The following is a 23314-nucleotide window of genomic DNA, read 5'->3' on the forward strand; positions in this document are numbered from 1 at the left end:
GTCACCAGCTGCTCTGAGCCTGAACCCTTGCAACCCTGCTGCTTTGCACTAGCTATGGGGAGTTCTACATTCTGAGTCTCAGTGCCCACAGAGAGCAGGTGTCAGCGCAGCCTCCTGGGCTGGTTGAGGACTTAATTCTAGATCTTTTCCACCAATAAATGTGTCCCATGAGTTCCAACCTATCACTGCCTCGTGTACAGTGCATTCTAATGAGGTTCTCTTGTCCTCAGCAGTTTCTCTCCACCCAAAACAAAGATGTCCCCTGCATGTGGAGGCTGCAGCAGAGTGCCACCAACAGCACATCTCTCTGCTCATAAAGCCAAAATGAGAATTGCACAACCCCGCAGGGCTGTTATTAGGACCAAGCGAAGTGATGCCTTCAGCCTGCTTGGCACAGTGCCTGGCACTCAGTAAAATCTCAGAAAGTGGCAGCTATGGCAACTGCTCCACAATGATCGAGGCCTGGCTGTATGCAGACTGACTCGTACTAGCCAGGGTCAGGCTCTTTCTCAGGACTCCTAGTCTATGCAGAAGATCTTTTGTGTGTGTGTGTGTGGTTTTTAAAGAGAGTACAAATTAGAATTAAAACAAAAAAATTACAAGGGATACAGAATTTCACTTGACAAGGTAATATGTCAAGTGATAGAATATCCTGGTATTTGTTGTGATACATAGTGTTGTCTTCCAACCAGTTATTCATATTACCAGGTATATACATGAAAACTTGAAGGAAAAAAAGAAAGAAATGTATAAGAAATTAAGAAGACAAAAAGGAGAAACAATTGAAAAAAGAAGGTGAAGCAAATTAAAGCATTATCTGCTTCTTTCCTTAGACCAGCAGAAATGCACAGTACAGTTGTCCAAACCATCTTGCTTACACACCTAGATAAATCTCTTCCCCGCCCCCCACTCCCTCTCCTGTCCTTCTCCTCAACTCAGTAACTCTTTCCTTTTGAATAAGTTCATTCCACCTTCCCAGTGTCTATTGTACCCTTCAGATTCCATTTTTCTCTTTCAGGTTCTCACACTAAGGAGACTATACAATGTTTGCACATGTGGGTCTGATTTATTTCACTTAAGAGTATGTTCTCTCTCTCTCTCTCTCTCTCTCTCTCTCTCTCTCTCTCTCTCTCTCTCTGTCGGGCCAGCCAGATAGCTCAGCAAACTAAGGGGCCTGCTTTGGCAGAGCACTGCCGGGATTTGATCCCTGGCTTGCCATGCTGGCCCCATCCTCAGGGTGTGCTGAGGCAGTGATTGAGACTGGGTGTGGTGGCACGTGCCTGTAATCCCAGCACTTGCAAGACTGAAAACAGGAGAATCACTATGAATCCAATCTACATAGTGAGACCCTATACATCCTGTTGACCCTGCCCAAATTGTTTTTTAAAAAAGAGCATGTTCTCTAGTTGTATCCATTTACTGATAAAAGACTCAAATTTATCCTGTTCTGCAGCTGAATAATACTCCATTATGTAAAAAATACCACATCTTATTTATCAGTTCCTCAGCCGATGGGCATCTGGGCTGCCTCCAGGATTTAGCTGTCACAAATTGCACCGCCATAAACATGGGTGCACGTTTATTGCTGTGGTATGAGGTTTGCAGTTCTTCTGGAAAAATACCCAGGAGGGGAATAGCTGGCTTGAGTGGGATCTCCAATCCTAGCTTTTTAAGGAATCTCCACACTGATTTCCATAGTGATTGTACCACCAACAGAGGAGAAGTGTTCTTTTTTCTCCACAACCTCACTAGCATGTGTTATTGACTGACATCCTTCTGGGGTGAGATGGAATCTCAGTGTCATTATAATCTGCACTTCTTGAATGGATCAAAGATTTAAATTTAAAACAGAAACACTAAATCTTGTGGAGGAAAATGTAGGTAGAACTCTTAAAGACAGGGGTAGGTAGAGAGCTCATGAACAAAAACCAAACTACATGGGAAATACTTCAAAGAATCAACAACTGGGAAATCTTATCTTTTTGAAAAGTTTCTGCACTTCAAAGCAAATCTCCAACAGAGTTAAAAGAAAAGCTACAAACTGGGAAAAAGTTATAGCTAACTATCCCTCCAACAAAGCCCTTCTATCTAGAACATATAAGCAATTTTAAAAAATAAGGTCCCCCAAATTCAAAGACCCAATCCAAAAATGGGCATCTGAGACGAATGTAAACTTCTCAGAGGAAGAAATACAAATGGCAAGTAAATATATGAAAAAATGTTCAACATCATTGGTCATGCAGAAGATCAATATTAAGGAGCCTATTAAATGTCACAGCCCTCGTGGGGTGGGGGACACCAGGGACAAGTCCTTGGCGCACAATCCCTGTTGAACGTCTTCATTCCTCAGGCAGTACCAAACTGCCTTTGCCCACATGTCCCATTCCCCGTAAAGCTTTTAGTGGCGGACCTTACATCGCTTATTTTCGTAAGCCTCATAACTAGCAAAATGCTGGCCCAGTAAGAGAAACTCCAGAATGGATACTGAGCGGTAGGCTAACCCGTAAGCTCAGGCTTCCATGGGGCTCTTCTGATTCTGGAGGACAGATGGCTTTCAGTTGAAACATGCTATTTTAGGGGATGGCATGTGCCTCTTAATTATCACTCAGTGAGAGGAACTTATCATGCTAATCAACCTACAGATGCTCCCGGAAGGACTTGCTTTTATAATAAAACAATCAGTATAAACAATGTTGACAATTTCAAGCCCAGAATATTTGCGACCCGAATAGTCACCTCCAGGCCCACCTTTCCTGTGGCTTCCACTGGCCAGTAGACATGCAAAGGTCCTGGGGAGGCCTAGGCACTTGGCTGAGGAGGAGCATATGGTTCCCGGGGTGAAGGAAATATGCCTCGCTTCTGGGTCTTTTCTCTGTTTTCATTCCCCAGGATACCAACGCACTCCTTGTTCCACAGGAACAGGAACATTCAGCCAACCCAAACTTACCTGGTTGAGAATAAAGCATGGCAGGTACAAAAGAGAAAGTACTAGGCCAAGCATAACAAGGTCCAGGTAGCTGGCTATTTTACAGAGAGCTTGACATCCAGCCTTTTAGCTCTGGGTCACAGGTTCAAATCCAGCCAAGCCGAGTCTGACAGAAAATCATTACCAACTCTGTGTCAGGCTGCTTGACAGATGGAAAATGAGTTCCTGTCTCCATCCAGCAGGCAAGTGTCCACGTCACACTTGGCACTAAGCAGCTTTCGACTCTGTGGAGACAGAGCAGAAATTGTGCGAAAGTTGCCCCCGGTCAGGCAGGGCTCTGCGGTCAAGCATCCCGGCCAACATGGGGGCCTGACAGCTCCCTTGCCTCCCCCTTTCACGAGCATTTTATTAATCTCCCTCTGAAGGCTTTGTTGGACAAGTGGTTTGAAGTAACAGAACAACAGAGAAAATTTGATTCTGCAGCACTGAAAGAAGTACAGCCAAAATCACCAGAGAAAGATACCCAAAGGAGATACTCTTGGCCCTCAACTAAGTGAAATCACTTGAATGGCTCAAAATAATCAGCATTTTAATAATAAGGGAAGATGATTTCAAGGGGATCTTTGGGGCCAGTTCTGTCTTTCTCTCCTCTCCTCAGGGCCCCACATGTAACTTGTCCCTCCTAGAGATGCCCAAATCCTAGAGTTGGACTTGCTGACTGCACCATGGTACAGCAGCTCTCCTGGGGGATCTGACTTTAGTTAATACAGTCGCTGTCCCAGACAGGCACTAGGGTAGAGCTGGGTAAGCAGAGCTTGGGCTTAGGCAATGTCTGGAAAGCACTAGAGAAGGGAGGGCCCCTCTGTTCCTGCCAGTCATAGCCTGGCCCAGGAGGATGCATCTCGGACCTCACATTGGCACCAGTAAAGCTCTGCTCATAGAAGCCTCAGTTCAGTAGAGTAGGACAGGGCAGGGCAGGGCAGGGCAGGGCAGGGCCAGGTTGGCTGGGTTGCTGAATATACGTCCACATGGAAGACTGCTATGTGGCAGGCTAGGCAGGCAGGACCCAGGGGCTTGCACCTTGAAGTTCTCTGGATGAGGAGCACCAGGGACAATTCTCTGTAGGCCAGTAATGGTGAACCTTCTAGAAATTTTAGTAAGAGTCAGGTGCAGCATGCTTACCATAGGTTCACCACCACTGCTCTAGGGCATTGTGCTAGTCAGGTTTCTGGTACTGTAACAAATACTGGAGACAATTCAATTTATAAAGAGGAAAGTTTTGTCTCACAGCTTTGGAGACTTCAGTCTGTGTTCCCTGAGGCCCACTGCTTTTGGTCCTGTGACAGCATATTAATCGTAGTCAGGGCATGTGACTGAGGAGGCTGTTCACATCACAGCATCCAGGAAGTGAAAAGGCAGACAGGACAGGACCAGGGTGCTACTACTCTTTTCAATACACCCCCAGTTACCTAACTTGCTCCCTTAGGTTCTGATTCCCATGAGTTCCACCTCCTCCCATAGTACTATGGGCTGTCAACCAAGCCGTTAGCACACAGGCTTTTGGAGGTTTATTCAAGCTTTGGCATCTGTGTTATTTTCACCTCTTCTGTCTTAAACCATTTAAGCCCACAATCTAAATGTATTTCAAGATTAGAAAGACCTCTTCCTCCCTTCCAAGGTGGACAGGCCCAGCAAACCCTCAGAAGAGCATCTACCCAACACCTGCAGATTGCTCTTCTAATCCATCTTAGTGATAGCTGCCCCCTGGCGCTGGACTGTTCTGGCAAACACAGCATGACTTGAGAAAGCTCCCTACTCTCACTCTGCTGCCTGTCTCCTGGTACCAGGGGGCCAGGTGGTGCTGTGAAATTTCAGCCTAGGTAGGCCCTGGAAAACTTTGTCAAAGAAATTGTCCATATTTTTAATTTTTTTACTCTTCCAGGGATTGCTAGAGAATATCCCCTCCTATGTTATCCAAGAAATTGATAGTTTCCCAGGACCTCTGAGCTCTGCACAGAGCAGCCCACAGCTAGTTGGTATCCCACCCCAAAGAACATACTGTCCAGAGACCCTTGTTGGTCAGCATGGAAGTGGCTGCCTCTCCTCTTCAGTTGGCCAAGGTCAACACATTCCAGAGGCCTGGCCCCTGCTAGAGTGCAGTAAGGATTTCTCCAATTCAAGCTGTAGGGAAGCTGGTAGAGGTATGCAATGGAATCTCCGGAGGGACTCCTGGGAGCAAACAGCTTCGCGCCATGCTTCAGTGCCAGGGGGACCGTTTCTGCTCTTCACCCTGGCCTTCCAGCTCTGGCTGTCAGGAGGGGAGCTAATGATCCTCTGGCCTGGGCTCACCTCTCACCTTCTCTAGATGAAATGGGCAAGGGAGGAACAGGGAGATCCCAGCAGCACCTGCGGCAGCGGCCCACAACTTCTTTCGCGCCTTTCTCGCATCCCGGATCCCCACCCCCACCCCAGATTTCTGAAGCAATCTAGCAAAAGAAGCCCCATTCGGGTTGTACATCCCCACTCCATTCCAGCACTCTGGCAGCCACTTGGAGCGATTATGTAGAGAACACCCTGGTCCTCTCTGGCGCTCTCACGGATTCCAGAAGCTCTACAGGGAGCTTCCCTGCTGGATCTGACTTTCTCCGGGTGGGGCAGCTCCTGGTTTGCTGCTGCTGCAGCTGAGGCCTTCCTTTCCCTGGTAGCTGGAGAAGCAGCCTCCGACTCATGTGCACTTTCCTGTCACCTCTCTGCTGCTGGGGCCTGCAGGCTGCAGAGGAGTTCGGCAGGGCCCAAATCTTCTCGGTTGGCCTCAGACCCAGAGCAAGGTGCCAGGGCAACTCCTAGACTCTCACACTTGCTCACGTGAGGGTGCCTGCAGACGCAGCAGCGCTAAAACCAGCCGCATGGCCGCCCTTCCAGAGACCGGACTGTGCAGCAGACCCGGCCTGGCTCCTGGGACAGCCAGATCCTCAGTCCTCAGAGAGGACAGAGAGAGGGTCTCCCCCTGCTGGCCGGGGCACGCCACTGCCGCCCTTCCTGACCCGGGCGCGACTCGCGGCTCCTGGTGTGGCTTCCTGCCCTGGCCGCGCTTCTGCAAGAACTAGGAAGGTAGCGAGCGGCTGCGAGGGCCAGCTCGACGCCGCAAACGCCGGCCTTCTGAGGATTGCGCAAAGCCTGGCCCGGACCTGGCTTGAGGCAAATGCTTCAGAAACCAGCCCTGCACCGAGGGAAGGATTTCCGGCCCCAGCCCCGGCGGTGCGCCCGGCTGAGCACTGCGGCCCAAGCTCCTGGGGTGCACTGGGGCCCCCACACGCGGGATGGTGCAGCCTGTCCAGAGGGGAGCCCCGAGTGCTGTGCGTTCAGTGGCCTCCAGAAATAGGTTTCGTTGGCTAAAAAGCAGCTCTCACTCATCCGCTGACTCTCAGCTCTTCACTGAGGGGGAAACCTGAGATGTAAGATCTCCCCCCAGACGCACTTCCCCTACAGTGAATGCACCAGAGTTACTTTCCTTGGGGGTGAAAAACAAATGACAATATATATTGCAAATAAAGGGCCTGCTTCCCCTGCCCAGGAGGGCTGGCCAGCCCCGGCTGCACAAGCCGCCCGCGCTTCCCCAGCACCAGGTGCGGTGGCCGGTCCACACTCAGCACACGCGGAGCGACCAGAGCTCCAGGCTGCTTGGAGCCCTATTTTGAATCGTCTGGCGCCCGGCCGGCCCTCCGACCTTTCCTGGCTCGCTCCCGAGGATTTCTGGCCTCGGCTACCTCGGGAGAGAAGGGCGGAGGCTGAGGAGGCCCCCATACCCAGAGACCACAGCCCCTGCCCCGGGGAGGGCCTCGCCCCGGCGGGTGTCCGGGCGCGGGCGGCGCGCACAATGCACAAGGACGAGGACTCCCCTGCGTCCCGGCTCAGCTGAGCTTCTGAAGGGTGAGGCAAGGCTCCAAGCGAAGGCAGAGCGCGCCCTGCGATTTCCTGGGCTCTTTTCTGTTTGGGTTTTCTTTTCCCTTTCCTTTCTTTCCTTTTTTCAAAAGTACCACGTCCTAGGCAGAGCAATAAAATACCTTTATAAAGATTTTCCAAGGCTGCCCTCTAGTGGAGAGCTGGCGGCAGTTAGCTCCGATTCCAAACTTAAAAAAATCATCAGCTGGGGGGAGACGGTGCACGTGCTCGGAAAGCTCAGTACGCCTCCCCCCTCCCCCACCCCCCGCTCCAGTCCCCCCAGCGTCCCAGGACTTGCCTGGAAATGACGGCTGCCTGAAGCCCCTCCAAAGAACCCGTGCTTTCCCGCTGGGACTGGAAACCACAGAGCCGTGGGTTCGATATTTCAAAGCTGCTGGGGTGAGGAAGCGCGCCGGTTGCGTTCCGAGGCTGTGCACGGGTGACTGGCCGAGGGCTTTTATTTTGCCTGGGGAAGGAGCCAAGGCCGCGAGAGCGTCCAGCTCAAAGGCCACACACGCTGCTGGGTCCCCACCTTGGAGGATGTGGGACAATGAGTCATTTGTGCCTCTTCCTGGTTCTCCCCGGCCAAGGTCGGCTTTCCCACTGGAACCCAGAGGCTTGGCCGAGCGCCCGCGCTGTCTGGAGCCTTTTTGGGCAGAGGAGGCCGGGGAGAGCGCACCCCACCCCGCGCCCCAAACCCCACTCGGGCTCTGAAGCAGCCCTTGTCCCGTCTTAAAACCCCTTTCACCCTGCTCAGCTTGGCAGCCAGGGTCTCCTGGCGGAGGCCTGAGGAAGTGGGCCGTCCTGCTGTAGTAAGCTTCCCAGGCAGAACTCTGGGAGAGGATGACCCTGCACTCCCTTTCTGTGAGCTTTCCAAAGAGGGCTCCTTCTTCATCTGCGTGGGCCGGTTGCGTTGTCTGTGCACACCACTGCTCCTTCTAGCTGCAATGAAACAGCTGCCATTCACCATTCGTCAGATGGACAAACACGTTGTGAGCCGCGACTCCGCAGCCAGCGCTGCTCCTGCTGCTGATCGCCAAGACAGACAAGGTCCCTGATCTCATGGAAATTACTGTCTGGCGAGGAGACAGGGTACAGGAGTAAATATATCACATCAAGGGCTCTGAAGGAAACGAACAGAATATAATAAACAGCAGTACTTCCATGAAGTAACCAAGGGCAGGCCTTACTCTGAAGGTTGCATTAAAGTACCTACTATGTGCCAGGTAGTGTTTGTGTCTGGGGCTAAGGATACAAAGATACAGAAAATGCAGGCTATGCTTTCAGAGTTTGGACCCATGGTGAAATACTGATTCCACTGAATGGCAAATAGCTAAGCCTAAGATCTATTACAACAAATCTGTCAAGTAAATCATGTCATCCTGGTTTTATACCTGTGAGACTGAATAGAAGTGATTTGAAGACCCTGGCCAAAAGTTTATCAAAAGCACTAAAAGGATTTAATTTAAAGCCCATCTTGCTCCCAAATATTTTGTTTTCCTTTGAGACAAACTCAGTGAAATCCCAACATCTCTTAGAGCCTAAGGTTTTATGTGCATACCTTACAGGCTTGTGCCCTGTTCCTTTCTTTTTTTCTTTTTTCTTTCTTTCTTTCTTCCCCCCCTCCCCCAGAACCAAGGACTGAACTCAGGCCCTTGCATTTGCCAGGGAAGTGCTTATTCTACTGAGCCATCTCCCCGGCCCCTCCTCTGTTTCTCAGTACATAGCAAGAAGGCTCTTGCTGGGGTACTAAGCAAACATGGAGATGGTGCCCTGGCTGTGCCTCCAAACCTGTTGGGGCATCAACTCTTGATAGTGACACCCAAATGTAAGTGCTGGTCCCAGAACCCCACATCCTATGTTCAAATGAAACACTGAGGTCCCCTCCACCAAACCAGCTTAGGTCAAAGCCTTCACCCTCTTTAGTTTCTGTCCATGAAACATCTGCCATCCAATAACCAAGGGGACTGGGAAAGGACACTTTCTACCAAGGTGAAACTCAACACCAACCCAGCCCTGAGAGGAAGAAGGAGGAAGGAAAGACCAGCAGAAATAGCCATTCCTCAGCCCCTGGTGGACAGAGACAACCACAGCAGGCAGTGGCCAGCATGGTGGCCTAAGCCTCCTGTCACCTGAAATGTTGTACACCGTCTAGCCCAGGGAAGTAAAGGAAGGTGATTAAAGTACTCCTTGGGTGATGGGGCTGTTGATTTGGTGACAGCTATAAAACCTGGATCTGGAGAGAGAAGTTACTGAACTCAGTGGACAGAATCTCAGTGTCATTTTAATTTGTGTCTCTCAAATGACCAGTGATATTGAATATTTCTGATATATTTATTTGCTTGCTATTTGCACTTCTTGAGCACTGTTTATTATTTTCAGACATCCAGTTTTAGGTTGGGCCTTTATATTGGATAGGTCTCAAGTTTTTGAATTCTTTATATATGATAAATACTAGTCCTTTGTCTGAGTAGTTGCTAGTAAAAAATTTTTCTACTCAGTGGATTGTCTCTTCACTTTGTTGGTGGTTTCTTTCACCCTGCAGTTTTTCTTAGTATGATGAGATACCAGTTGTTTATTCTTATAATATTTCTTTGCAGTCGGGGTTTTGTTCATAAATTCTTTGCCTACCTATGTCTTCCAGAGTTTTACTTACTTTATCTTCCAGAAGTTTTAGTGTTTCTGTTTTAATATTTGGATGTTTAATCCATTTCAGTTTTAGCTTGGTGCCTGCTAGGTTTAATCTTCAATATGGAGGACTAGTTTTTCCAACACCATTAATTAAAGAAGTTATCTTTGTATCAGTAAAGGTGTTTGGCCCCTTTGTCAAAGATAAGGTAGCTGAGTCCATTTGGAGTTGTTTCTGTGCCTTCTATTCAGTTCCACTGGCCCTTCAGAATGGGAGATAGAGATTGGGAAGGAGAAAGAAAATGCTCAAATGGGAAGGGCTAATGCAAAGGGGGAAGGAGAGGGAAGGTAGGGAAAGGAGGAAAAGAAAATTGAAGGAAACATGGGAAAAATATAAATAAGGGGAAGAAGGACTGAAGGGAAGAGAGGGGTGGAAAAAGAAAGAATCAAGATATATCAAGTACAGGTAGATTCCCTGTGATGAATATGATCATTGGGTATATCTAAAGAGCAGTAAGAAAATCCATTTTTTAAGAAAAAAGAGGTGGGTTACTAGAGGCACAGCCAGTCCCTCTATCACCTCTCCTTTGCTCTCCACTTCCCTATATCCGTGCCTTGAGCTGCTCTCCCCACCATGCTCCTGATCCACATTACCCTGCCCCAGAGCCAGCCAATTAGGGACTGAAAGCCCTCCAAACTCTGAACTAAAGCAAACCTCTCCTCCTTTAAGCTGTGGGTATCAGGTTGTGCATCTCAGCAATGAGAAAAGGAACTAAAACAAGTACTAACATTCAGCTTAGGGTAGCTCTAGTGCTGGCTTTGAAGTAAGATAATTCCACCCCTCTGCCACTGGCCCACTTCCTCCAGGTGAACTTCAAGCTTCACATTCTCCTGTCTCCTCCAGCTTGAACCCTACTGCCAGGTAGGTGTGCAATCAGTGTTTACCTGAGAATCCCAAAGTAATTTGAGCTCCAAGCAAGGCATCAGCTTAGGACTTGCTTAGTCTCAGCCCTCTCATTTCAGTCCTTTTTTGTTGTGGTTTTTGAGACAGGACCTCACCAAGTAGTTTGGGCTGGCTTTGCACTCGCTATAGAGCCCAGGCTGGCCTTGAAGCCACTGTCTGGTGAGGAGACAGATAATCCTCCGGCATTAGCTTCTTGAGTTCTCGGTTACAGGTGTGAGCCACACACCCAGCTCTACTCCTTTATTTTTTTATGTCTGTTGTAGTTAGGGAAAGGATTTAGTACAGGACTCATAGGACTATTTTACCATATTCACCCTAAGAGTCAAATACAAAAGCACAAGAGGGAGCTGTCCACACACTAAAGACCAAAGAACCCCACTGAGGGCCTGGATCCCATAGCAATGTCCTGCATCAGATGAACTGAAGACCGAGAGCCCATGGTAATGTCTTCCACGAGTCCAACTGGACCCCTAGAGCCCACAATAATGTCTCATGCAAGACTATATCAAGGACTTGCACTGGAAAGGGCGAAAGGTCAGTGATAGAAGCTAGAAAGTCTGTTCCAGTGGGATGAAGGGTCTGTGTAGCAGATCCTGTAGGCTGCAGAGTGTGTACTAGAGCCAGGAAGCAATACTCAAGGTAAGGACCAGAGCTTCCCCAAAAAGAACCACAACCGTCCTCAGCAACAGCAAGGATCCAAGTTCCTCTGATGATGAGAACAGGTGAGTTCCTATCAGGAAAACCAGTGTGATGAGCTTCTGAAGGAGAATTAGCAGCACACCCTCTTCCCCTCTACTTTTATGCTGCCACAACACGCCTCAGGTGGGCCTTCCACACCCAGTGCTACTCCATTGAGCTGGGTTTTACAAGTTAACCATTAGTTAATTCACCACAATATCAAAACTTTCCAAGTCAGTACTGGTATTTCAGAAGAGGCAGGGCCAAGAGTCTCCTCTAAGTCCAAGGGAGCCTTCAGAATAGAAGTTGCATGGCTGTCTTGGGGATTTCCTTTGTAGACAACTGCTGGTCCCGCAGATTTAGCCTTCCCTGAATGCTCGGAAGAACCAGAGCCTGCTGGTGTCAACTCATACTGCTATAATGAGACACAAATGTGGATCTAGGAGCATGGATCTTTACAGGGTTCTGAAAGTCTGTGTTTCCATTTGTTCAACTGATTAGTCTTCCTCCTCAGTCACTTGCTGAAGTCTCCATCTCCCATGTACTTCTTAGATTTCTGTTATTCCAAGAAATATCAGTGAGAAAACACTTTAAAAGGAGAAATCTTATTTTAGCTCACGGTTTTGGAGGCCTCCATCTGTGGTGGTTGGCTCTGTTGCTTTTGCGCTTCCCACATCATTCTGGGAAGCTGGAAGTAGGACAACCTGCTTACCTCATGGCAGACAGGAAGGAAAGCAGGAGACAGGGAAGTCCTGGATTCCCATGGCTTCTCTCAAGGTCATGAGCTGAATGACCTAAGATTTCTCACTCATTCCACCTCTCAATATTTACACCATATGCCAAGAACACCAGGCTAGGGCCATGCCTTTAACACATGGGCCTTTGGAGACATCCAAGATCCAAACTATAGCACTGTCATACCAGCCTAAAGGAGGAAGAGAAAGAATAGTATGCTGCCTGCTTTTCAGTTCTGCTGAAATTCCTCTACAGTGGCATGTTTGACTTTTATTTCATTTTTCACACCAGGAATTTTTCTTTTGAAATTCTGACCTTGCAAAGTGTGATCAGGCAGTCCTGATTTTAGAGATGTTCAATCTTTGCTTTCAAGCTCCCCCAGCTACTGTCAGCTGTCCTGGATTTCCTCCTCTTTAATTACTTCCTTCTGTTTGTTGCATGGTAGTAACTTCTTGGTTGTCCTTACACCTCTGATAACTAGTAATGATCCATGAGTGGGAATAAAGGCCACTCCTCTTTTTAACCTCCCTTCCCTAACACCACGTAGCTTCTCACTATTCTCTCTCTCTCTCTCTCTCTCTCTCTCTCTCTCTCTCTCTCTCTCTCTCTGTTTCTGTCTCTGTCTCTCTCAATTTTTCACCCCCAGATCTATCCTTTTGCCTACTCCAAAGCTACTCTTTAAGCTTCCTCTAGGCAATCTGCTCTTGCACAAAGCAAGAGGAGAGAAGACAGCCCATCATTAAGCATGGAGAGATGAAAACAGGACTCCACAAAATTCTCACCATTTTTCACCCAAGTCTAGCAGAAAACCAAATCCACAAAATACTCCATCAACAAGCAAAGACTGCTTTTGTTTAGCATAAAGAAGAGTTGATTTTCAGGATCAGACATCTGGGCAAGTAGGGACTCAGCTTAATCAGAGGGCTTGGGCTTACACATGCCCTACAAATAATAATAATAATAACATAATACTACTAATGCTTGTGCTACATTTGGAGCTTGAAATGATCAGTGACATTTCCCCTGATGAGGTTAAACAGCCTGGCTCACAGGGCTGCACATTTGCATAATAAAGATCAGAAGTCGCTGCCTGCTACATCTGCCTCAGCACCAGTGTCTGGTGTCCTTGGTTCAGGGACACCACATCCTGATGTACTTCCATCTGCAGTCCTGTGCAGTGATTCTAATCTTTGGCTTCCATGTGAAATGTCAGGGTTTTTTTTTTTTTTTTTTTTTTTCACTTTTGGTCTGGGAGAACAACAAATTATGTTTCCAAATGAGAAGGTGCTGCCTGTAATGGAGAGTATAATCTGCAAATGCAGAGGCAACATCTGTGACCCAGCACGCTAACCTAGCAAGCTCTAGTCTATTTTTTCCAGCCTATGAGTTGATAGGAAAACATCACTTGAGCTACAATAATTAATCATTAGTCAAAGTGGATATCCACATTGGCTCCTTGCCACTCCGACAGCACCACCTCTCCTGTCTATAAATCAGGGAAGTACGTTCCTTAATATCCAATGTAATATATTTACAGGCAGCCTCTTTCCTCTATCAAGTAACAAAACACTTTGCAGAAAACATCTGTCATCCGCTGGGGGGAGGATGCTCCCAAGGTGCTATTTAGAGGAAGGAAAATGCAAGCCCAGAGAAAGGAGATGGTGGGTGACGTGAAGAGGGCGGCTGTGACCGCGGGAGCAGCATCTGGAGATGGTGGCCTCATAGCTGGATAGTGGCATAATGACGTGAGCACCGTCTCCTCTGAGCCCATTTGTCCCTCTCTCCTTTGTTTTCTCTCCTCCCTGCAGCCCACACTGGGGTTGTCACCGCCTGTGGGTCATGCCCTGAACTGGCCTGACAAGCAAGCTGGTCCCCAAAGCCCCACCCCCAGCATCCTCTGGGGTTGATGGACACTTTAGGACAGTCATTCAGGGCCAATTTCTGCCCTGTCCCAAGCTCTCTCTGGATCCACTGAATGATCTACAGCCTCCAACAGGATCCCAGAAGATAAATGCACTGCCAAGGAGAATGAAAACAAGAGAAGACTTGGGAGTCAGCCTGCAGTCATGGACCCCCAACAAGGGCTCCAGCCTGACTTGCGGGACTGTCACTGCTCAGCTGCTTGATATCCTAAGTGGTAAGAAGCTGTTCTCAGTGGTTTTCAGTCTGCTTGTGAGGACACGGTACCTCAGGGCTTCAAGATAAGGGAAAGGGGAAAATGGAAAGGTGGAAGAAGGCAGGGAAGGGATCCTCAGAACTCAGCTAGGCAGTTAGCTTTCATTTCACCTATTAGGTTTTAAGAACTAAAACCATCCAGTCACGTGATCTTTGTAATCACTCAGATTTTTAGTTCTCTATCTCAACATTGCCCACAGCATTTAGCATTGGCCATTTATCTCAGCATCTTCCATGGGCTGACCATGTCATGAAAGAGTTGGGTTCCCTCCTCCTCCCCTCCTTCCAGGACCAGTGGTTCCTCAGCAGGGGTGGTTTTGCCCTCCAGGGAATGTTGGCAACTTCTGGGACATTTCTGGTTGTTCACGTCAGAGGAAGGAAGCTACTTACATACTAGGTAGAGGCCAGGATGCTGCTAAATATCCTACAATGTGTAGATACAGAATAGCCCCCCACACACACTCAAATTACCCAGCTCCAAGTGTCAATGATATGGAGGTTGAAACCCCTGTGCCTGACAATAAATAAAAGGAAATATGCTCACAGATGAACTGAATCAGCAACACGCCCTTCACCTTTCCACCTGCCCCAGCACACACTGCAAGGCTAAGCCTCATGCTGGTTCCATGTCAGTTCCTCCCTGCCCAAGGCACCAAGATCTGAGACCCAAGAGCACTCTTGTCCCAAGGACAGTTGCCCACAGAACTCTCATTCACCTCTAGGAAGTGAGTTTGTCCTCCCCGTACCCCTCAGCTGGGAGTTCCCAAAGGGCTGCATCCTCCATGTCACTGTCAGCCATGTCCAACCTGCACCCCTGCCTGCATGTGGCTCCTGTGATTGGGAACTGTGGTGGTGGTATTTTCATGACTGGATTGTTGGTGTAAAAAAATGGACTGTGGCAATAACAACAGAAGGTAGGCGACAACATGATACAGTTCTAACTCCACCATCCACACCTGCCACGCAGTTGAATTGCAACCACATACATCAGATGTTACAGGCACTTGTGTGGCTTAGTGGATAAAGTTCAGTGGCTACTGATGACTGCATTTCAGCAGCCCTGTGGGTACGACCAGGAAGGCAGGCAAAGCTTATTGCTATTAAGCAGGCATATAGGTGTTCTTATGTGTAAGTGCTCTTGCGTCATTCCTTCTTTCTCAGACAAGGTCTTACTAAGTTGTTAAGTTTGCATGAAGGGCTCAGATTTGGTCTCCTTCCTCAGCCTCCTGGAGTGCTAAGCTTACAGGCATGTGCCACCATGCCCGGTGCTTACATAATAAAATGATGTAGTATAGAAAGTGAAAAAATGTATCATTTTGCACATGATATTGTTGTAATTATGTGTACAGCTTCACCAGTCCTAGAAATGTTACAATAAAAAATCAAGGGCTTTTGAGATCATTCTCCTTCCCTCAGGGCAGCCCAGGTAGCCAGAAGCTGGGGTGCTCCGACGTCCACCAAGAGCTGAGGGCAGTGATGCCGATTTCTGGTTTCTCGTTTTCTTGATTAACACGTGAGCTTGATTACTTTAGGTGTACTAGGAAGTGTGTACCGCCCCGAACAAAACAATGTCCCTGCCTTTACGAAGCAGCTGGTGGAGAGGAGGTGACAGAGGCTAAAGGAACCAGGAAATGTGAGACTTCAGTGGTGGTAAAGCTGAGCACATTACGAAGCAGGACAGGGGACAGGGACCGAGCGTGGGAGGGACAGTGACAGCGGGAACGCGACTCCGGACCCCAAGACGGAAAAGCAAGACAGCTGAGCAGGGCCGCGCGGGCTCCTGAGGTCTCCTGATGCGCGGCGTCTGGGTGGGGCGGGTGGAAGAGCTCCAGCTTTCTCATGGTCTACTCGGCCCCATCAGATAGTCACATTTTATTCCGAGGGAGGTAGAAAAGCATTAGACAATTCAGAAGCTGTGTAGCATAATCTGATTTTTCTTTAAAGCAAAAACCTCAAAGACACTTGAAAGCTGCAGTTATCCTGTCCGCTCCAACCATGTTTGTCAGTGAAACAAAAATCTCAAATGCTCATGTTTTCTTTTGGCATTTAAAGAATGACATGAAAAAACCCTAAACGCTGGCCTTCCTTTTGTCGTGAAGATCTTCAAAGATGGTTACAGCTGATTTTGTAACTCCCTAGGGCCAGGTAGAGCAGAACGCAAATTCCTTTAATTCAGAAAAAGAAATTCCTAGCTGATGGGGCACTAATAAAAGGCTGGGGCAGAATAAAATCAAAACATTCTGCACTCTGAGAAGACTGGGATGGATGATTAATACCGGAAGTTCAAAACAGGAAGAGGGTCTGGTCGTCGTCTGGAATTTATTCCCACATTGCTAGTGCTTTATAGACAACTTCTCAAGTTAAATGTGACACTTGTTTAAATATTTACTGCCTTAGTGATCTATTTTTGTTGTTGTAGCTATTAATTAGAATTTTTTTCAAAAAGAAAACAAGCATTGTAACAGCAAATTAATGACAGACAGCACCAGCAGTGGGGTAGCGAGGCCACCGCTAGGCATTCTTGTGATTTACCAAAATTATATTTGTGAGGAAAAACTGATGGAGAATATCAGAAATAGTCTTTGAATGTAAAGTGGTTAAGGTTCACTCTTATCCCCAACCTGTGGTCATTAAATTAGCACAATAGATGTAAAAACATTTGTTTACAATATAGAGCTTCCAGCAATTGTTTTTCCATTATTTTTCTTTAAATGTCTCTTTAGCCCCAAACCTCCTTTCCTCCAAGAGGTTGCAATGCAGAACAATTCAGTAGCTGTTCTTACAAAACAACAAAGCTATTTTCAGATGCTACATTTGGAGCCCTTCGCTTTTTAAAACATTTTAATGGCTCTGTGCTTTAGTGCTGGCGGAGGGGATCGAGTCAACACTTCTATGCATGCTCCCCGAGGCCTCTCCAAGGGCAGGCCTAGACTACCTTCAAAATCCCAGTTTCGGAGGGGTTTTGTGTCCCCAGATGACAGTCCTGTGGCCACCAACTGTCCTTCCCAAAAGACAGTCTAGTCAGAATGTGGCAGTAAAAATATCTGATTCACCTCAGGCTTAGAGCCAACAACTACATGACAACTTGTGCGGCATAAGTGCCCCAAGTTTCAGGGCAGTGGAGCGGGGATAGGCACCGCAGGAAACACCACCTTAATAATTTTGATGAGCAATTAAGAAGTTCTTAAGGGAAGGGAATTTTTTGATGGCTTCAGAGTCTCTAAAGGGGCTAAACGTAAAGACAGTATCACGCTGAAGTATGACATTCATAACAACGGCAGTCAGATTAGTTACTTACAAGTAGGAAGCGACCTGCTGTATACAGTGGCCTGAAGAATGATCCCGTGATCCACTTTTCTGTGATGCGGAAGCCGAGACTCAGAGGCCTACCTGGCCCTTCTACATCACCTCACTGTTTGCCTCAGCTAGAAGACGACCTACCTGGAGAAGAGAAGGTGCCTTTCCCTGGAACCTGGGGATTTCTCTCATCCCTTCTGGCGTTCAGCAGACAAGATGGCCCAGAGCACCCCCGGGGTTAAGCTCATAAGCCCCCATGCCAGTCCAGCAGTCCATCCAGAAACTGTACTGATTTAAAGATAGCTGCAAATCCTGTACCCTATCTCCCATCAGAGGTAAAGTCTATTGTCCTTCCTACTCAATAGTGAAGGTTGGTCCTGTGACCAGAAGTGACAGATGAGGGTAATAGATATAAAGCCATATATCTTCCAATATTGAGTCTTAAGAAATCTGAAGCTTTCAACTCAGAGGAAGCCAAAGCTCAATTTGCTTTTGCTTTAAAACTTTTTATTTTTAGTTTAAAGAGGAAAAAAAATTCAAAAATATTAAAAGTGACTCAGAATTTCAAAATAAGATAGGAAATCAACAATGGCTGTTATATTGCACTTTGTTATTTTCAAAGTAGTTGTTGTTCAGACTACCAGACACAAGGATGAGAAATTGATTTAAAAAAATTAAGCATTAACTGTTCCTTTCAATAAGCCCATTCCACATTCACCTGACATAGGCTGCCTCCACCATGCTGCCCAAGTTCACTCCCAGCAAGATAAAGTCTTCTACTCCCAGCAAGATAAAGTCTTCTTCTAGTGCTATGCTTTCCTTGACCCCCAAGAACAGTCCTTCTACTTGAGGGGTATCCATTGGTGCTATGTTTTTCCTGACCCCCAAGAACAGCCACTCCAAAAAGAATGGGTGGTGGCTCGGCCAAGTCAACTGGTGAGACTAGCCGTTCAGAACAGACAGGCTCAGACTGACGTGGTGCCTTCTGCTTCTGCCCTAATTGTCAAACCCTCAAAGAGCCACCAAGAGACAGAAAAAAGCAGGAAAACATTAAGCAATGTGAAAATGTCACTTTTGACAAGATCATGAACATTGCCTGACAGATGTGGCCCTGCTCTTTAGATGGAGAACTTTTTGGAACCATTAAAGGCACCCTAGTCTTTGTGCTGCAATGTCAATAATTACCACTCTCATTACGTCATAGATGATGTCACAGTGTTGCAGTCAAACACGCAGCTAGCTAAGAAGCATATGGGAAAATATTTCAGTAAAAGATGCATGACACAAAAAAGAGAGACCTGCACCTACTATAATGTGTGCCAGGAACACTCAGTCTTAGACTCAGCCACCTTGCCCATAAAAGGCACACTCATTCACCCACAGTCCCAGCCACAGCCAACATGAACTGTCACCCTCTCAGCCAGCTATCTTGGATGTTCCATTTCATTAGCAGCACAAGGAACAGAAGGACTGCCCAGCTGAGCCCAGTCTCACCAAGATCTTGAAAAATAACAAGCAACAGTGGAAGTGGTAGTTGCAAATCACTAGGTTTTAGAATAACTTGCTTTATATCACAGATAACCAGAACAGTCTGTTTACACAAGAGGATCACCTCTTCAATTGTAAGACTTCAGAGGTGTTTTACATGTGGTGTGCCTGGCTCTGATGTGATGGGGTAGAACAAGAGCACCCAACTCCTGGGGTCCCTCATTTTCCTTGTTGGAAGTATACCTTGTAGGAGGGCTGACCATCTACATGGGCTATCTGTGGTCCTCACTGTCATACAGCATATCTTTTTTCCCCTCAGCATTCCTAAGACACATTCATGTGTGGATGCACAAATTACCTAGATCTACCTATGCCTAATCACTGAAGCTTGAGACCTCAGCTACCTCATGGCATTGGTCAGTTTTCCATTGCTAGAACAAAATACCTGATATTTAAAACTTAAGGGAGAAGAGGTTTGTTGAGGGTCCCAGCTGTAGAGGTTTAGTCCATGGTTGGCGGGCTTCAAGGCAGAAAGGGTAGAGCAGAGGGAGGACGAGGGAGGAAAGCTGCTCATCTCATGGAACTGGAGAATCAAAGTGGGTTGGAAAGAGCCAGACAGGAAGGGTCAGGGAGCAGATGGAGTACTCGCGGTCATGCCCTAATGACCTGTTCCCTTCAAGCAGGCTTCACCTCTGAAGAGCCCATCCAGTTCTGAACTTATGGATGGGTAACCCCATGGTAAGGCCACTGCTCTCACAGTCCAATCACCGGCGCAGGAATCTCTTCATCCAGCTAAACTGACCATGAAGATTAAGCAGCACACCAGCCCAGGATGCACGGGGAGAGAGCCTTGAAGTTAAGGTAAGCTAGAAAATCATCAAGGCTGTGTCTTTTCCACATAACTGATTAAAAAAAAATGCTTTTGTTGTAAGAGGTGTCACAAATTCCTTGCTCTTTTTGAAAAAACAATGAGCTTATGCCTCATTTGGCTATTGTGAAGGTTAAATGTGAAAAATCTATGTCATTTCTAGCATCCTATTTCTATGAGTTAGGTACAAAGTAAACAATGTCCTTTCCAGATGAGTGGTGGTTTCTGTTCCTACTTTAAAAGGGATGGTGATGCTATACCAGGTTTACCTCTATTTTTTGGTGGAACCCGGGATTGAACTCAGGCCCTTGCGCTTGCCAGGCATGGGCTTATTCTACTGAGCTATCTCCCTGAGCCCAGGTTTACCTCTAGAAAGTCTGCTAATTCCAATATGTTATTTTAGGTGCACTTATTTATTTATGTATTTATTTGTTTATTGGGTACAGGATCTTGCTACACAGCTGGGACTCATAGTGATCCTCCTGTCTCAGCCTCCTCAGTGCTGGGATTACAGGTGTTGTGCCACAATGCTCAGTTTCAGTTGCCAGCTTGGAGCAGGGCTGGCATGGCATGTTGTACCAGGGATTGAACCTGGGTCCTTGCACTTGCTTAGACCACTGAGCCATCTCCTTTATCTCCTTGGCCCTAGGTACATATATTTAATAGTCAAAGTCACGCCAGTTGGTATAATACCATTGTGGAACCAATGTGGAATCATTGTTAAATCAAAGTGATCAAGGGCCAGCCAAATAGCTCAGTGGATTAAAGTGCCTACTTAGGCAAATGCAGGGCCTGAGGGTTCAATGCCCAGGCCTGCTATGCTGGCCCTGCCCCCGGGGCATGCTGAGACAGCAATTGAGACTGGGCGTGGTGGTGTGCACCTGTAATCCCAGTGCTTGGGAGGCTGAAAACAGGATTATCGCTATGAGTCTGATCTACATAGTGAGACCCTGTAGACCCTGCCCTAAAATACAAAAATCAATCAATCAATCAATCAAAGTGATCTTTGTGAAGTTACAAGAACAGATGGTCTTCACCCTTGATGCTTTCTTCCTGACATCCCTGAGAAGACAAGCAAAAGTGGTTTCTCCAACTTTACTGGTAAAATAATTTTTGAAGCTCGACCTTTGGCAAAAGGCAGCATGCCTGCTAGCTGTTGGGAAATACAAGTCTTTCCAGCAGCGTGTGAATGGATAGGAGGCCCCACATACATTTACACCTAATGGAGAAGTTGCTCCTCCCACCTTGGGGCTTGTGGCCTTGTGTCCCATGTGTTTTCCTGGACTGCCTTCCAGCAGGCCCTCTAAAGCTGCCCTTGCTTTGGACTCCTTTCTATGACAGCTTTTCCAGGCTGCTGCCTTTCCAAGAAGGCTGAATACCCCTGCACTCACCTAGCCTCAAGTTGAGTCATTGCTCCAACTGATTTCCAATCTCCAGTTTTGAAAGGAAAACTTCTAGGCTGGTTTGGAGAGGCAGGGGTAAAGGCCTCAGCTCTTTCTTCTTACAAGAACCACAAACCAGACATTTTTTTTTTTTTGTTTTCAAAGAGTTAGAAGAGATGAGGCCGAGCCATTGAGGAGGGGCAGGATTTCTATTTCAGTGGGTTCCTTAGGGCAAGAGAGGAAGCTTAGCGGCCACAGGAGTCTAGTTAATGAGCGGGTTATACAATATTCATTGCGTTGAGTTTAACTCTTCAAACAGAACGTCTAATTGCAAAAAGAAAAAAAGAAAAAAAGCCAAATTACAGATGTTAAGACAACAAAGCCTGGGAAGAGCTCCCTTTGTTGATAAACCTGTCCTTTTGCTGCTTCCTCCACTAACTGCACAGTGACAAGAGGCCCAGGGAGTCTCTGTCCTCATCAGGAATTCTCATTAGCTTGTCTTGACTGAGAACTCTACGGGGCCCATGGAGGCTACTGGGGGACTTGGTATGAGGGTCTTCTCAGAAGACTGTTTTCTTGCTACCCACAGAAGGGGTGAGCCAATTGTATTCTGCTTGAACCAGGATAAAACTGTTTCCCTTCAATTCTCCTGACATGTATAGTCTCCTCACTATTGCTCCTGGTAAAAGCACCTGCAGCAGGCTCGCTGAAGGACACTTTTGTCTGTCTGTGGCAATAATGAGTGCACAGGTAGCAAAGGCCAGCAGCCAGGGCCGTGACCAGAGTCGCTGCCAGGCTTAGCAGAAGCCCCAACTTAGGAGTTCTCAACTGGATCCCCAAAGGGGCACTATCTTTCTCTAGCCCAACTTTGGGCCTTGGGTTGGTCTTGTCAGGGTGTCCTAGGTCAGCCCCTGCAGTCCCCTTGGTCACGCTGGCCTCCTGGTACTTTGACTCAGGTAGGAAGCTAGCAGAAGGCCTTAGTTCCTCTTCACGGCTGGTGGGCCTGGAAATGCCAGAGATGTGGAAGTCAGGAGTTGGGTCGGCTACCTCAGCCCCATGCCCACTGAATGCTTCAAAGGGCCATAGATGCTCGGGATTGGTAAGATGGAGAGTGAGCAGAGAAGGCCTCCTCAGGGTCCTGTTAGAGGCCATCATTCTGTCCTAGAAAGGAAAAGAATAAAAGAATCAAATGCAGCTGATTTTCCCTCCAACTTGCCACTAAACTTTGCAAGCGACTTGTGTTCTTTAGAGATAACCCAGGCAAAAGTTGAAAATGCAGCCTCTTGCCTGCTCCTAAAAGAGTTCAGAGCAAAGGCCTGAGTAGATAAACACACACACTTGTAATTAATGGAGATGGAATTGTTAATGGAAGCCCCATATGCGGAGTCGAGTCACAAAAATAGTTACAGTCCTTAAAGGGCTTCCAGGCCCATGAAGAGGTTTATGTCCTTGCTGATGGCTAAGCCTTTGAGTGTCTTTTATGGTAAGACCCATGCAGAAAAATTCATTTATGCTGACTATTGGTTCCCAAAAATTTAAGTCAAAATATTATGTTATGTTTTATTTTATTTTATTATGTTATGTTCTAAGTTCGTCAAAGAAAGAGTAAATCAGTGTGCATTTATATTTATATTGTCCACTGATTGAACTCTGGGGCCATATATGATATTTTGAGGTAGGTGTTATAAGGAAGGAGTGAAGGAGAGAGAAAGGAGGAAATATTGACCAAAGCTAAGTGGAAAAACACATTGCTAAACCATTATTTCTTCCATTCCAGTAACTTTTGGGACACTGCACAGAATGGGAGGGCTGGTGTTCATTAGTGTGGAGAGGCGTTGTGCATATCATGCCCTAGTTTTCACTCTGACTTTGACTCTTAGTCTAATAGCTCTTTTCCCAGCCTGGAGCTTCCAGGGCCAAAATGCCAACCTTAATCCTGACTCACAAATCAAGCTTTTACCTGTTCATCTGTATCCAAAGACAGGCAGGTTTCCAAGGAATTTAAGTTTTGGTCACCCTGAGTCCTAAGGAGAGAACAGATCTAAGAAGGAATCATTAAGTTCATGAGTTAAAAGCTGTATTTCCTACCACTTTGTAACAGTGATGTAAACAGATTTCCTTGGAATAACTCCTGCGTTTAGAGTCAGAAGCCAGCGGGTAGAGTGGGGGAAAAAGTGAGAAGATGGTGGCAAAGAGCTCACTAACTACTATCATCTATTATTTTATTTTAT

General features: G+C 47.1%; 1 protein-coding gene and 1 long non-coding RNA gene across 2 annotated transcripts in view; both read right to left on the bottom strand.

The window, feature by feature from the left end:
* LOC111813812 overlaps positions 1 to 3184 on the bottom strand; it is an 11358-nt gene extending 8174 nt beyond the window's left edge. Inside the window, exon 1 of the long non-coding RNA XR_002818971.1 lies at positions 2948 to 3184. This is a non-coding gene — a long non-coding RNA (uncharacterized LOC111813812). The remainder of the gene's footprint in view (positions 1 to 2947) is intronic.
* Positions 3185 to 21643: 18459 nt separating this feature from the next.
* The window catches only part of LOC111813808, a 10006-nt gene continuing 8335 nt past the window's right edge, over positions 21644 to 23314 (bottom strand). Inside the window, 3 exon segments of the mRNA XM_023705717.1 lie at positions 21644 to 21724; positions 21726 to 22244; positions 23044 to 23124. Coding sequence (XP_023561485.1) covers positions 21644 to 21724; positions 21726 to 22244; positions 23044 to 23124 — 681 coding nt within the window.

The sequence above is a fragment of the Octodon degus genome, unplaced genomic scaffold, assembly GCF_000260255.1.
Source record: "Octodon degus isolate 3935 unplaced genomic scaffold, OctDeg1.0 scaffold00227, whole genome shotgun sequence".
Lineage (NCBI taxonomy): Eukaryota > Metazoa > Chordata > Mammalia > Rodentia > Octodontidae > Octodon > Octodon degus.